The sequence below is a fragment of the Spea bombifrons genome, chromosome 1 (assembly GCF_027358695.1).
Source record: "Spea bombifrons isolate aSpeBom1 chromosome 1, aSpeBom1.2.pri, whole genome shotgun sequence".
NCBI classification, from domain to species: domain Eukaryota; kingdom Metazoa; phylum Chordata; class Amphibia; order Anura; family Pelobatidae; genus Spea; species Spea bombifrons.
The window spans coordinates 77,820,937-77,836,226 of record NC_071087.1 but is presented as its reverse complement, the minus strand read 5'-3'; the positions used below and the strand labels follow the sequence as shown (position 1 = coordinate 77,836,226).

At 43.4% G+C, this 15,290-nt stretch overlaps 1 protein-coding gene across 2 annotated transcripts in view; it reads right to left on the bottom strand.

Annotated features, from left to right (window-relative positions):
* The window catches only part of EPS15L1 (epidermal growth factor receptor pathway substrate 15 like 1), a 68,599-nt gene that overhangs the window by 14,879 nt on the left and 38,430 nt on the right, over positions 1-15,290 (bottom strand). For both annotated transcript variants that reach the window (XM_053464424.1, XM_053464432.1), the window contains one exon: positions 11,242-11,362. In XM_053464424.1, coding sequence (XP_053320399.1) covers positions 11,242-11,362 — 121 coding nt within the window. The remainder of the gene's footprint in view (positions 1-11,241; positions 11,363-15,290) is intronic.

Genomic DNA, 15,290 nt, shown 5'->3' with positions numbered 1-15,290 from the left:
GGGCAGTGTTAAATGGGGGGTGTGACGGATCGTCCTGTGCCCCAGACTGGACACATCCGCCCGTCAGCTCCTTCCCTCTCCCAGTAAGCGGACACGCTGTGGCTGTCCGAAGAAAGCAGTCACAGACCACCACTTCCCTCAATCATGAGACAGAACTTCATGCTTTGAGGTTAAAAACAGAACTCTCTTTATTACAAACACACAGAACTTATATACAATCATCATTCACTGTGCACCAAACCCAACCCCCAATCCTATCAGTCACATCCCCTCACAAATCCCATCAGTATACAGGGGATGTATCAGGTGAGGGGATTAAGGGATACAATGGGTTCCCCCACCTGTGTTATCCCCCCCTGTAGTGCGGGTGCCGTGCTGGCTGATTAAGAGCCCCAGCCAGATTATAGGATCGTCTCTTTGAAGGTTGGAGCTGCAGCCACATTCAAACCGGGTACAAATAACTATAATAATAATAATAACAGTGAAGACCAGACAGGGTTCGTCACATTACTCCCCTCTTGTGCAAACGTCCGGCAGACACAGCCAGATCCCTAACGGATCGGCTTGGGGATGACCGGGCCTCTACTGTCTCTAGTCCTGCGGGGTAGGGAGAGCGGGCGTGCGGCCTCTGGGGCACCCTGGCAGCCCCATGTCAGTCACCCAGGCTCCTAGGCCTGGCCCGTAGTCAAAGGGTAAGAGGCCAGCCCAGAAGCCTCTCCAATGGGCAGCCCTCTTTAGTCTCCTCTGCAGGCATGGGAGACCTTTCTCCAGGGCTTCCTTTCCCCTCTGGGCCCTCAGCCCAGACTCGGCTCCCTCCCAACCTGATGGAACCCTCCCATGGTTACCCTGACTACGGGCTTGTCCCGAGTCCGCTCCACATTCCCCCACCCAAACAACAAGAGCCCACTCCAAAGCAGCAGCAGTTTCACTTACCCCTACCTGGCTCTCTGAGCTGGGGCTCGTTTTGCCCACTGGACCATGCCGCTGGGGAGGAGTGCCGGTTGCCCTTCCTCCCATAATTGGTGACGGCCGCTGGGGAGGGTCGCCGCCTGCGCCCCCTCCCAGATGCTCGTGCTGGGGAGAGCCAGATAATGGGGGTGTAAGCAGTGCAGGGCAGAGGTCAGCGACTCTCTGCCCGGTTGCCAGTGCTTCTGCTTGTGCAGGGAACGGTGCTGGGCAGAGAACAGCGTCACTCTGCCCTGTGGCTAGCTCTTCCGCTGGTGGTTCCCTGCTAGCAGGTAGGGACCCTTCGCTGTGGGGCGGGCAGAGACCAGCAGCACTCTGCCCTGTTGCCGGCGTTTCAGTCAGCGCGAGGATTGCTGGTGCAGGACAGATGTCAGCGACTCTCTCTCCGGGTGTCAGCACTGCTGGTTGGTCCTCGTTAGCCGGCAGGAACACTGTGCTGGGGGATGAGCAGAGGCCAGCAGCACTCTGCCCCGTGGCCGGCTCTTCTGCCGGTCTGGCATTTTGCGGTGCTGGGTAGAGGATCGCGTCGCACTGCCCTGGTGGGTCCCTGCTAGCAGGCAGGGACCTTTCATTTTCGTGAGGGCAGAGGCCAGCGGCACTCTGCCCCGGTGCCGGCGCTTCAGCCGGAGTAGGAGAGGCGCATGGTGCTGGGCAGAGAACAGCGTCCCTCTGCCCTGTTGCCGGCGTTTCAGCCAGCGCGAGGATTGCTGGTGCAGGACAGAGGTCAGCGACTCTCTCTCCGGGTGCCAGCACTTCTGGTTGGTCCTCGTTAGCCGGCGGGAACACTGTGCTGGGGGATGAGCAGAGGCCAGCAGCACTCTGCCCCGTGGCCGGCTCTTCTGCCAGTCTGGCATTTTGCAGTGCTGGGCAGAGGATCGCGTTGCACTGCCCTGGTGGGTCCCTGCTAGCAGGCAGGGACCTTTCACTGTGGGGCGGGCAGAGGCCAGCGGCACTCTGCCCCGCTGCCGGCGCTTCAGCCGGGGGAGGAGGGGCGCATGGTGCTGGGCAGAGAACAGCGTCTCTCTGCCCTGTTGTTGGCGCTTCTGCCGCCTCTAGTGGAAACCCATAGACCGCTGCCTCAAATTCCGGCGACTGCATCCGGTCCATAATCGCCTGGAAGACTTCCTCCCAAAAGTGATTGCCCACTTTCACCTCTTCGGGCTCTGGCTGCAATACCAGGGGCAGAGTGGCTGAACCTTCAAGTCCAGAGGCTTGCCAATTACAGTGAGCGGCCTCCGGAGCTCGCTCTGTGACATCTGTCGGCTCACACTGCAGGGCGTAGCTCCCCTCGAACAGCGCCAAGTATTCTGCCTCGAGGCACCATTCTCTGTCTACTAGTCTCTCAAGGTCTTGGCTGAGTTCACTTGTTGCAGTGGGCGGCAGGGCTCTCCGGCGCTTGTCACTAATGTCCCACCATCGGTCCATGTTGCCATTGCCAAAGACACCCCTTTCCTCGAATGCCTCCCACAACAGGCCAGGCCCGCCAACATCCATCCCTTCCGGAGAATGGGGCTTTCTGGATTTTCGCTGCGGGCCTCGGGCTTCCCAGTATATGGCTCGGTACTCCTCTTCGAGCCCAATCTCCTGTCGGACCAGCCTCTCTAGCTCTGCAACCTCACCTGGAGATGCAGGTCCCCCGAACAAGTAGAGCCTCCCATTCACCTGGTCCCTGATTCGTTGTTCTAGGGTGGGCAGATGTGTACCTTGGCGGGCGCTCCACTTTTCTAGGGCCGCTCTCCATCTCACGAGCCGGGCTCGGGTCCGTCTCTCAAACTCCCATACTGGAGTCTCCGATTCGAGGGTCTCGACTCCCCTCCAAGTCACCCCGCATCCCGGTGACTGTTCAATCCACTCCATCTGTGGATCCGTTTGGCTCTTCCTCGCCAGGGTATAACTTTGTTCTGCGGCTAGTTGCTTTGGTCCGCTCTGGCCTGGAAGGAGTAGATCCCACCGCTGCCACCAATGTGACGGATCGTCCTGTGCCCCAGACTGGACACATCCGCCCGTCAGCTCCTTCCCTCTCCCAGTAAGCGGACACGCTGTGGCTGTCCGAAGAAAGCAGTCACAGACCAGCACTTCCCTCAATCATGAGACAGAACTTCATGCTTTGAGGTTAAAAACAGAACTCTCTTTATTACAAACACACAGAACTTATATACAATCATCATTCACTGTGCACCAAACCCAACCCCCAATCCTATCAGTCACATCCCCTCACAAATCCCATCAGTATACAGGGGATGTATCAGGTGAGGGGATTAAGGGATACAATGGGTTCCCCCACCTGTGTTATCCCCCCCTGTAGTGCGGGTGCCGTCTGGGCAGATAGGGCTGTGCTGGCTGATTAAGAGCCCCAGCCAGATTATAGGATCGTCTCTTTGAAGGTTGGAGCTGCAGCCACATTCAAACCGGGTACAAATAACTATAATAATAATAATAACAGTGAAGACCAGACAGGGTTCGTCACAGGGGGCATAAGGCATTTCTGGAGGCAGAGTGTTCTATGAAATGCCTTTTAACCCCCTTAATGCCACTCTGCCTCCAGAAATGCCCTTTCAACGCTCTATACGCCACTCTGCCTCCTGAAATGCCTTAAACCTCCCTATATGCCCCATAATATGCCTCTTAACCCCCTTAATGCCAGAGTGGCATATAGGGGTATAAGGCATTTCTGGAGGCAGAGTGGCACATAGGTCCTCTTAGGGACCTCTTGAACATTTTATTAATGCCAGTGATGTCACAACGACATGACTTAGCTCACATTATTTTTTTTTTATTTATTATTTTATTATTTATTATTTATATTATTGTTTTAATGATTTTTTGACTATTATTTTTTAAATGACTAACCGTTTTTTTTTTTTTCTCCTTTTCTGTCTCAGCATGGGAGGAGGGTGAGAGACATGGTTTCTCACTCCCCGCGATCCCCCTGAAAGATCACACTGTGATCTCTATGCAGGTCCTCGCAGACGTGCATAGAGATCGCGGCGTCTGTGCCTCATCGGAGGACAGGATATCCCCTGCAGGGGATATCCTGTCCTCCGATGAAGTTCCGGGTTACGTCAGCAGTGACGCAACCCGGAAGGGAATGCCCGAACGCGCAGTTTAAAATCGCGGAGATCGGACAGCAGAAAGCAGACGATGCTGGCTTCTGCTGGCTTCTTCTGACAGCCTGATCTCCCTTGCGGTGGCAGGGATGCGTCCCTGCCACTGCAAGAGGAGCTGTACGTACCGGTACGTCAATAGGGGATTCTTGGGATGCGTTTTTTGGACGTATCGGTACGTCCATAGGGGACTGAAGGGGTTAATGTGTTGGGGTGGTGTAATTAAGCCTCCTCCCAATTAACCCCTGGACAGCAAGTTGCAACCAGACTGATGAGGGGCCAACAACCTCAAATATGTGAAAACAGGGAAAAGAAAAAATGTTGGTGCGCTAAACTAGTCTCAGGCTCAAATAATACTAATGTGTAATATGAAGCCTACCTCTCATTTATGTTATGTTTATATATTTGTTGCCAACTTTAATAGGGTGAGAAGCGCAGATAGTTTTTGTTTTTTGTATACATTGTACAGTCAATACACTGTATTTGCAGCATGCTCACACCTGTTTGGTAGGCCTCATATTACGCATTTGTATTATTTCAGCCTGAGACTAGATTAGTACACCAACATTTTTTCTTTTTCCCGTTAGCTTCATTAATGCCTGAGGAAGGAACCTAACAACTTGGTCTTGAAACCTTGCAATTAAACAGTCAGTTAGCCATCTTAACTATACGTTTCTCCTATCATTGCAACATGAAACATTATATTTCAGTTTTCAAAAATAAATTTCCCCATATATATTAAACATAAGTATGTATGAGGGGTATGCATATATACAGTTGTAAAATTTCATTTTCATAACCGTAGCAATACTTGATGACAAAATGTATACTCTATCACTTCGCTATAACTCTAAACCTTATTATCTGTGAAAAAAACCTTTTTTTTTAACCAAATGATAATCACCACACTACTGATGGGTGATTGTGGCACATAGTTAACACTATCGTATATGCTTGAGAAAGAGAAAAAAAATCGTGAGAACGGAACTGAGAGGCTTAATTTGAAGGGAGAGGTGTTAACCACATAACGATATAGATGGCATAGTCTTGCTACGGTGGCAAATCTAAAGAATTAAATTAAGGAATAAAATGTTTATTTGATTACTCTAAAACAGGGTCATCTGGGTGAGCCTCTTGCTGGTTATACATTGGCCTGCTGTAAGCCCTTTACATTTTAGTCACTAATTTTATTAGAGTAAGAATCACCATTGTAATGTACCTTTTTTTTTTCTTTTTTTTTTTTACAAGGACAGCAAACCACTTTCCAGTAATTGAGCAAAGAATCGTGGGTGAAATATTACACCTTTTCTGGCATGAGTTCATCAGTGCAAACTTAGAGGTCAATGTCATATAGCAAAAGTTCACAACCCAGGCCCTACACAGTTTCAAAGGTGCTGATTGGACTTTCTTCTACTACTTTTAACATCTTCATGAAATCAGCCTACTTTCTGACCATCCTTTTTTTAGTTGCCATCCATTAATTACAACGTAAAAGCATTAAACATTTTTGTTTCTAGTTCAAATATCTGACCGGTGAAGATAAGTAAAGCCAAGGTCCCTTTTTCTACCTGGCTTTGATTTGTGGATCTATCTCTTGATAAATACATCATAATCTTTATACATATTTATAATGAACGGTCCAGTTTCCAGTTACTTGGCTTTCTATTTTCAAACAATCCCCTAAAACATTGTTCGATATCGCCGCATCCACACAATTCATTTCCAAATTTGTAATTTCCACATAAGTCTCTGAAGAAGAAATTCTTACATTTTTTTGTCATCAAAGAAGCGAAAGAAGGATTAAGGGGAGGGGTAGAAGACACAGTAAAGACCTCCTATTGTCTTAACTCCCTTTCTTCTAAGTAGATGGAAAATGTCCCTGTTTTGAATTGTGAAATGTGTTATATTGGGTAAAATTGCATCACATTCTCAGTAAAGATTAGGGCAAAGGGTTAGTTATTTTTTCTCTTACCAAAGTAAAGGTAAAAGTTTATAAACTCTGCATAAAAGGTTACAAGCTGGTCAAGATGGGTACGTGGCAACACGTTTCCCACAATTGCCTAACAGCGCTAGCTCTTGCAGAAAACGAAAAAAAAAGCAAAATGGGAAGTGGTCAGGGTGGGGCACTGCATCCTCCCATCTGCAACCAAAGCAGGGAGACCACGAGATGTTTGTATTAATCTCTGGCACCCACACACATGCTTCCGGAAAGCACAAAAAAAAATCTGTTCCTTTCTTTTGCTAGTCAACAACTCTTACCTCGAAATGTAATAGCAAAAGACTTTAATAGAAATATAAAATGCTACGACGGGTCAATCTCTGGAGCAAATGAGCAGCGCGCTCAATGAGAACAAGCAAATGCTAGAAATACATTAAACAAAAATACCAAAAGTGCCACTGAAATTGTGTTTTCTGCTGACAAGCACGTTAAAATTAATATGCAGTGTGTTTAGAAATGCAACTGACAAGCAACTGACAGCTATATAGAATAATGTGGTGGGGTGCTTTGTTCTAACAAATATACCACTCATCAAAAGGTATTAAAAATCCAGTTTCGGGGATTGCATGCTATGGGGGATATTCATTTATCTGAGCTGGTGAAATACCTTTGAGATGAAAATCTTTATCTTAGGTTAGTCTGTAAAATCTCTGAAGGGTCAACTAGCCCATTCTCACTAGCTCAGCACTGGAGAGCTCCACTGAAATACACAAGTGTCCGGTCCGCACTAAAATAATCACTTCCTGAAATCTTTTAGAGGTTAAAGTATCTATCAATAAATCTCTGCCATATACCCCTACATTACACTATACATATGTAAAGATAGGCTTAGCATAACTACAGAAAGATTTATTTGGTTTTATCCAAAAGGCTTCAGGTTCACTCTGTAGGTGATATATGTCCAGTTTCACCTAATGTATGTATTAGCAACCTGTACAAATGCGGATGAGCAATGTACTATCTTGAAAATCTGTTCCAGTCTTTCATGAGTGAGCTACTCATGAGTTATTTTATTATTATTATTTTATTATTATTATTTTATATAGTGCCATCAATTTTCGCAATACTGTAAAATGTGCAGGCAAAACATAACAAGTAGTATATAACGTACCATATTTGCTTGATTATAAGACAAGGGTTTTTTCAGAGCAAATGTTCTGAAAAATATCCCTCGTCTTATAACCGGGGTCTGACTATGAGCCTAAGATCCAGATCCCCGCAGCACTGCAGGGGACCTGGATCCTCTTGTCTTATCCCCCACATTTAACCCCCCCCCAAAACTTACCGGTGCTTCTGACTCCCTGCTGTATTGCCGGGGCAGAGGGTAGACGTCTACGCGATTTGTGTAGACAACTTCCACTGCAGCCGGAAGGAGGTTCGGTTAGCAGCGGGGGTTGTCTGCGTCCATCGCGCAGACCTTCCCCGACTGCCATAGAGGAGAGTTCAGGTGCGTCTACCCGCTGCCAGACTACACAGCAGGGAGTCGAAAGCACCGGTAAGTGTGTGTGTGTGTGTGTGTGTGTGTGTGTGTGTGTGTGTATTTCTGTAGGCAGAGTGCTCTATGAAATGCCTTTTAACCCCCTTAATGCCACCAGAAATACCTTTTAACCCTCTATACGCCACTCTGCCTCCTGAAATACCTTATACCTCCCTTTATGCCACTCTGCCCCATAATATGCCTTTTAACCCCCTAAATGCCAGAGTGGCATATAGGGGTATAAGGCATTTCTGGAGGCAGAGTGGCACATAGGGGGGTCAAAAGGCATATCATGGGGCACAGTGGCATATAGAGAGTTAAAAGGCATAGCATGGGGCACAGTGGCATTTTGTCACTGTTAGGGATGGACCAGCCATACTAGTATAAGTAATCTTGGAAGCACGCATGAGAACTAGAAATCAGAACAGATGGAGATCATCACATAAGTGGAGAGGCCAAGTAGGAGTGTACTTTGAGATGACTGAGGAGATGTAAGTAGTAGTATTTGGAACCGCGGTAAAGGGCTGCAAAAATAAATCCTGAAGTGCACAGGCAGTCATTGAAGAGACTGACCCTGAGTGATGGTGGTCTTCAGTGTTTTTTTTTCTTTAATACAAAGCTCACCAAGAAATTAACTAAAATTATATCACTTTGTAATTTGGGGCAGCTGTTTTTGATTTTTTTCCAGACAATCAGTTTATACATACAGTAGGTTAAATTAACAACCAAAGCAAAGTGTTGTTATTTTTACAACAAGAATACTTTTTGAAAGAAAAGAAAAAAACAACAAAACAATGCTCTACATGTCAAGTATAGGACATTATGAATCCAGGTGAGAGTGCACCTGTTATATTGTAAATTGATGAAAACCTCTATTTCGAACAGCAAGGTTCTTCAACTGTTATTCTGATTTACACAGAACTTTGCAACTGAACTTTCGGTTTTACTCATTCCTTAACTTTTCAGGGTAACCACAGATTACCTGCAGGATGCTGTTTTTTTTAACGCCCCGGCAAACTAGAAAGAGACCTGTTTTGTCAGTTAAGAAGATGAACACTGGCTTTGACTAGTGTTTTTATTTAAAATAATAGTATAATTCTGGTGTGTCCATGGTGTTTATTCACTAAAGTTTAAGTTGCAAGAGATGTTGAACAGTCCAGCTGCCTGATAGCACTGTGCATTGCAAAGGGCCAACCCATGTCAGTTTCTCCTGCGAGACTGACAGATTGGTCTTGTATAATGCACAATCACTGAGAGTTCTTGAAAATAACCTTAGATAGGACTATGAGCAAATGAGCAGCGCGCTAGCAAATGCTAGAAATACATTAAACAAAAATACCAAAAGTGCCACTGGAATTGTATTTTCTGCTGACAAGCACGTTAAAATTAATATGCGCAGTGTGTTTAGAAATGCAACTGACACCTATATAGAATAATGTGGTGGGGTGCTTTGTTCTAACAAATATACAAAAAAATAACCTTAGATAGGACTATGTATTATGGAGGGACAACCCAGCTCTTTTTCAAGGAGAAACATATTATTAAGGTTGACCCTTCATAAAGTATAATGAAGTTGGTGAATTAAAAAAATATACATGCAAACTCCCTGCTTAGTAAATTGGGGGTTAATTTTAAAGAGCCATTCTGTGGCAGAGTTTGTAGGAATTTGTGCCCATTCAGCCAAAAGAGCATTTGTAACTTCAGGCACTGATATTGAATGAGAAGGCCTTGCTCACAATCAGGGTTGCAGTTCACCCTATAGGTGTTCAATGGTGTTAAAGTCAGGGAACCGTGCAGGCCACTCGGGTAGCTAAGCATTGGTCCAGTGGACCAGGGCAGATCCAGCAGGGCAGATCCAGCAAGGCAGATATTGGTGGCATTTCTGAAGTAGCTAAAGCTCTTCAGTACGACCCATTGTGCTGCCAGAGATGGTAGCTTACGTGCTTGATTTTATACACTGGTTAGTTATGAGTGTGGCTGAAACCCCTAAACGCGATAAATGGCAAGGGTGGCATACAGCGTATATGCATTACTTCCACATGAAAATCAACAGCACTCCCCATTAAGTTACTTAAGCAACAGCCAGTTCTACAAATAACCATTTGCTTTTGTAAATGATGGCAAATCTACTGCAAGACAGTGAAGAACAAAGCTGCAGCAATTTGGTTTGTGCCAATGCATATAGGGAAGAAAGAGAGAATTTGTTAAAGATCTACCTCAATAGACTAAGGGCTGTGAGGCAGGTTGCCACTGACATTTAAGCTTGTGCTAAGTAAAGTTTTGGACATCCTGCATCCACTACATATTTCTCTGAACCATTGGCAAATTATTATAATCTGCAAGCAAAATATCAGTGTTCAGATAGCATACATGTGATTGTCTGCTGCTATTACATTGCTTTCAGTGTAGAATGGGAGTACCTCTGACCAAGTGCAATAAGCATACCAAGGTAAACTCCCAATCTTCAGAAAAGCCACCTGTAAAGAGCGAAAGATGTGTGTCATTTTCTAAAGAATGCCTGCACCAGCTGCATGCAGTGAAACGCCATGCAAAACATGCTCCAGTATAAACGTAACATGCAAAAAAGCCTGCTATACACATTTAGGTATTATGCAGGACAAGCGCCGTCTTCCTTGCAGAAAACATGTACCTGTGAGGGCCCTTTCAATGTTTCATATGATAGATGCATTCCACAAATTATTTATAATTAGCTTATTTTGTTTCCTGAACTAAAATGTGAAAAACCTAATACTCAACAAACACTGCAAAACCATTGGTACAGAATTGATATAAATATTCATTTGCAGTTTTTAACTTTTAGCCTTTTATGCCTATTTATGAAATTCACCAAATTCTAAAGACTACATTTAAATATTTTTATATATTTGCAATGTACTTTGTTTTCCCCCCACATTTTATTGTTTGTTTTTATGTTGTGTGACATATGGATTTATTTATATATCGCCAGATGAAAAAAAAACAATAAAATACTAGTGTTAAGAAACTTTACTTCAACTTCAGAACACTGTCAAGCTGCCCTTCTTCGGGTACAGTGATGTATCCAGCTGCTTTTCACACAAGTTCAGAGATCACAGAGGGCTCTGAAAGTGAAGTGGTTTCCTTTGTCTGATGCATTTCCAATCAGATGAGATATGCATAGATGTCAAAGCTGAAACACTGAAAATAACGTGGGGCTGTTTTGCAAAAGGAAAAAATGTGTTGCACACCAGAATACCAAAATTCCTATTAATTATACAATTAAAAAAAAATCTTAATGAATCAATATTCAGACTGTTATTTAAAATTTAGCTAGAATCTTGAGTTAAACAGACTTCATGTTTGCTGTTTATTAAGGATGATCTTGTAATTGTAAAACCAGCTGATTACAAATGTTGTCTTCTGCAACGTCTTTAGCATACCTCCCAACAGTCCCATGGGAACAGTCCCATTTTGGAACCCCTCTTTCCTTGGAGCTAGGCCAACTGGTAATTGCCGGTGGGCCTCTGGCAGAGAGCAGAACAAACTCACCTTATCCGTCTCCGCCACTCCACAGCTAAATGCACTGAAGAAAATGTGTTTGTTCACACATCTGTCTGCATGCGATATACTCACCTCCAACTGTACCCAGTTTACTGGCTAGCAAATGTTTTAATATTACAACAAGTTACTGTTTTGTGTTATTTTAAGCAACTTACCACTCGGAGGTTTGGGTCGTGGTGGAACACTCCTTTTGGGGGGCAGTGCTGGGGTGTCATGTTTGCTTTTAAAAGGGTCTTCTGTGAATCCAGTGCCAGAAAATGAGTCTGATGTGTGAAGCTGCAAAAACAAGGTTAGACAAAGGTTATTCAAATGTCATAACATTTAAAAGCTATCAAAAAGAATATCAAAGCATGTATATAGGAATATGCCTTAGAAATAAGCAGTAGCAGTAGCTTAATACTGTTAATATGTAGTGTCCCTCTACAAGCTATATGATGTACACCAGACATCCATTGGAAGCCCTTCTTTTCATGTGTTTAATGTGTGAATGGATATATAGCAGATACAGTATCAACAGAAAACTAATTCTTATTCTGAATTCTACACGGTGCTGATTAATCTAATTTTGACCCAAGGTCTACCTGCACTAGTCATATACGATTCCTGCAAAGTGAAGTATTTTTCTATTTCTTTCTAAATAAGGTTGTATTCAGATGATTGTTATATAAAAGAATAAACTGTACGGCATTCCTTTTTTTCCTATTTCCGACAAACTACACGCAAGTCAAATAATCCTCTTGATCCTCCTGTGTAACTACAACATCCTGGATGGTATATATATTTTTTTTTTTTACTATGCATGTATTTCTGGGCAGGTAGAAATGTTTATGATGAACAGTAGCATTTTGCTGATACTCTTATTTATAGATGCATGGCACAAATATAGAAATGGGTCTCCCAGCACCATGTTTTTTTTTGCCACGGGCTACGTGCCGTATAAGAGCAGCACATTCTAATCTGGGTTCAGATCATCCATTCATCATATCAAAACCTTGTACTGTGGAATATGATGAAGCTAAATAAATCAATAATTCTCCTTCGCTTGAGGTAACCCAATATGCCCAGATAAACAATCTTGGGGCGGCAGTGAATTGTAGTACTGGGCTGAGTGTAGGACGGATTTTTAGTGGTTTATTTGGCGATTAGTGGGAAAAGTAACAGGTAACCAGGCATATGGTGTTAACCCTTGCACTATAGCCCTCACTTGTGACAATGGTGGCAGCCTTATACAGAGGCTATCCTCTCCATGTCACATTTTGTAGCAATCACTATATAAGCCAAGTCTTGAAAATCTTTAAGGATATTTTCACCAAAAAAAAAACCTTGACAACTTCTTCATGCAAAACAGTTTGGCACCGACTTCAAAACATCTCCTGTTGAGTTTATCTGTCATCAGCAGAGCAGCATAATTGTGGTTGTGCTGCCAGTGATGAGAAAATTCTCACAAGACAGAAGTGAGCATCCTTCTTTTAAAGACCTTAAGCATTTAGAAACTTAGACTTATGTGTATCATAACATGGGGGGGGGGGAATGTACATGAAATATACATATGTAATATGTTTAAAAGAAATAAAAATAAAATAGGGCTGAGTTAACAAGTACTTGTTGTCCCATTTTATTAATACAAAAAGTATTAAGAGGTGGCCCGAATCGCAGCTACATAACTTGACTCTACAGCCACCTTAGTAGACCAGAGACCTCAGCATTTAAAATGCTAGTAAAAACATAGTTTCTGTCAAAAAAACTAATGATAGGTGAGTGTGTAAACTTGCGCGAGGAGACTGGGAGCTCCCACAAAAGCGCATGCAGGAGGTAGTCAACCAAAGCCGTGACCAAAGTCATGCGGCTAAGTTGTATATGACGTCTGAACAAAATCCTATTATATCAGAAAACCACTGTTTACATTAAAAAAAATCTAGCTATGCTCCACACCTCTTGGGAAAACAGCAAGCACTTTATTTGTTCCCTCATGAATGATCACAATACACATGAAGGCAGAGGCGGTGGTTAAGGAAAGATGTACTATTGTAAAATGAAAAGTATAACCGGCATCTTACTTTTCTTACAAAGATTCTGCTCTACACACAGCACATTTGCATGTGGTACTGCAGATGATATCTGGTTATAAAATAATCGCTTTAATCTGTTAAAATAACAGCTCCAAATACCACAGAAAAACATGAACAGCATGAAACCATAACACTACTACCACTACAGAATATAGTTATGAACCGTTCAAATCCATATTGATACTTCTAAGAAGATGCTCACATGTAGTAACCACAGATAATAAGGGACTTATTTACCCAATTTAATTTCAGGTGTGCCATATGTGGGGGGTTTGCCGCAACACATTTTAAGCTGCACATTTGCATTAGGGTATTTGCAATAATAGTGTTATTGGCAACCTCATAGTTCAAAACAATCTCTAGCACTAGAAGCGCAAGTGCCGTCTGTTAAAACAGATGCCCCCAAGGATACATTATCTTTCTCTGAATTACCGTATATTCCGGCGTATAAGACGACTTTTTAACCCCAAAAAATCTTCTTAAAACTGGGGGGTCGTCTTATACGCCGGGTACTTACCAAGCCGGAGGTTCCCACGAAGCCACCAATCTCTCTAATCACTACGCGCCGGCTATTGATGCCGAGCGCAGGGATGCCGTCATGTCCCGGCGCCCGGCATCAATTGCCGGCGCGTAGTGATGAGGGAGCAGGGAAGCCCGAGGTCTGGCACTTGAGAGCTCGGCTTCCCTGCTCTCTAATCACTAGGCGCCGGCTATTGATGCCGAGCGCAGGGATGACGTCATGTCCCGGCGCCCGGCATCAATAGCCGGCGCGTAGTGATTAGAGAGCAGGGAAGCCGAGGTCTGAAGTGCCAGACCTCGGGCTCCCACAACTGGATGGAAGAAAGAAGACAGAAGATAAGGTAAGAGATGGGGAGAAAGGGACAAAGGGGGGAGAAATATATATATATATATATATATACGTGTGTATATATATATATATATATATATATATATATATATATATATATATATATATATACATATACATATACATATACATGTGTGTGTAAAGGCAGGGGTGTGTGGTGAGGGCAGTGTATAAATGTGTATGTATGGACAGGCATATGTGTAGATATATATTTAGATATATATATTATATATGTGTGTGTAAGGGCAGTGCATGTATGTATATGTCAGCAAATCAACCAGCAAATCACCGGTAAGCTACATCGCTTGCCGTGATTGGCTGGTTGTTGTACGCTGGGTAGAGGGGTAGTCTTATACGGCGAGTATAGTCCAAACTCTATATTTGGACTGTAAAAGTTGGGGGTCGTCTTATACGCCCAGTCGTCTTATACGCCGGAATATACGGTATATGTTTGTGGCATACACTATATGGACAAATGTATTAGGACACCTGAGCATATACAAACAGGGACTATCATGACATCACATTCTAAATACATAGTGTATATGATTAGTTCTTCATAAAAGGGCTTTATATTTTTTTGACCGTTTACTTTTACTATTCTAAGCAACATCTCGCTCAACGGGGAAAACTGTATACTACGTATGTTTAATTACTTTAAAGATATTCCCAGCAATTTGCTAATGTGTTTTGATTCAAGTGTTCCTATTTTTCCTTCTCTTTTATGGTAACACATACATTTACCAGCTCTTGCTCCATTATGTTCTTTGTATGTATTTACAATATAAAATCACAAACAGCTGTTCAATGTCCAATGTCTACATTTATAATCTCAACGTCTGTTTTAAATAATAACCCGCAAATAATTTGTCTCTTGTCCATATCAAATACATAATTTTAACATTCACTTTGGGGGGTGAAAAAAATGTACATTAACACCTAGGCTAATCACCTCAAAAAAGCTAATTGGAGCCAGGAGTTAGAAAACCTGGAGTCCACTCAATGAATCGGGCCTGGAGGTGCGTTTTAGAGCTACTCTGACAAAAAAAAAAAAAAAAAGAACAGCTTGCTATTCTCAAGTAGCATCTTCTGATGTTAACCACGCATCACAAAAAAGGAAAAGGGACATTTTTAGAAGACCTACAATCATGAATTATTGATTCTCATAAAGCTGGAAAGGGTTACAAAGTAATCTTAAAGAGTTTCCATATTTATCAGTCCACAGTTAGACAAAGTGTTTATAAATAGGGACTATTAAGTACTGTGG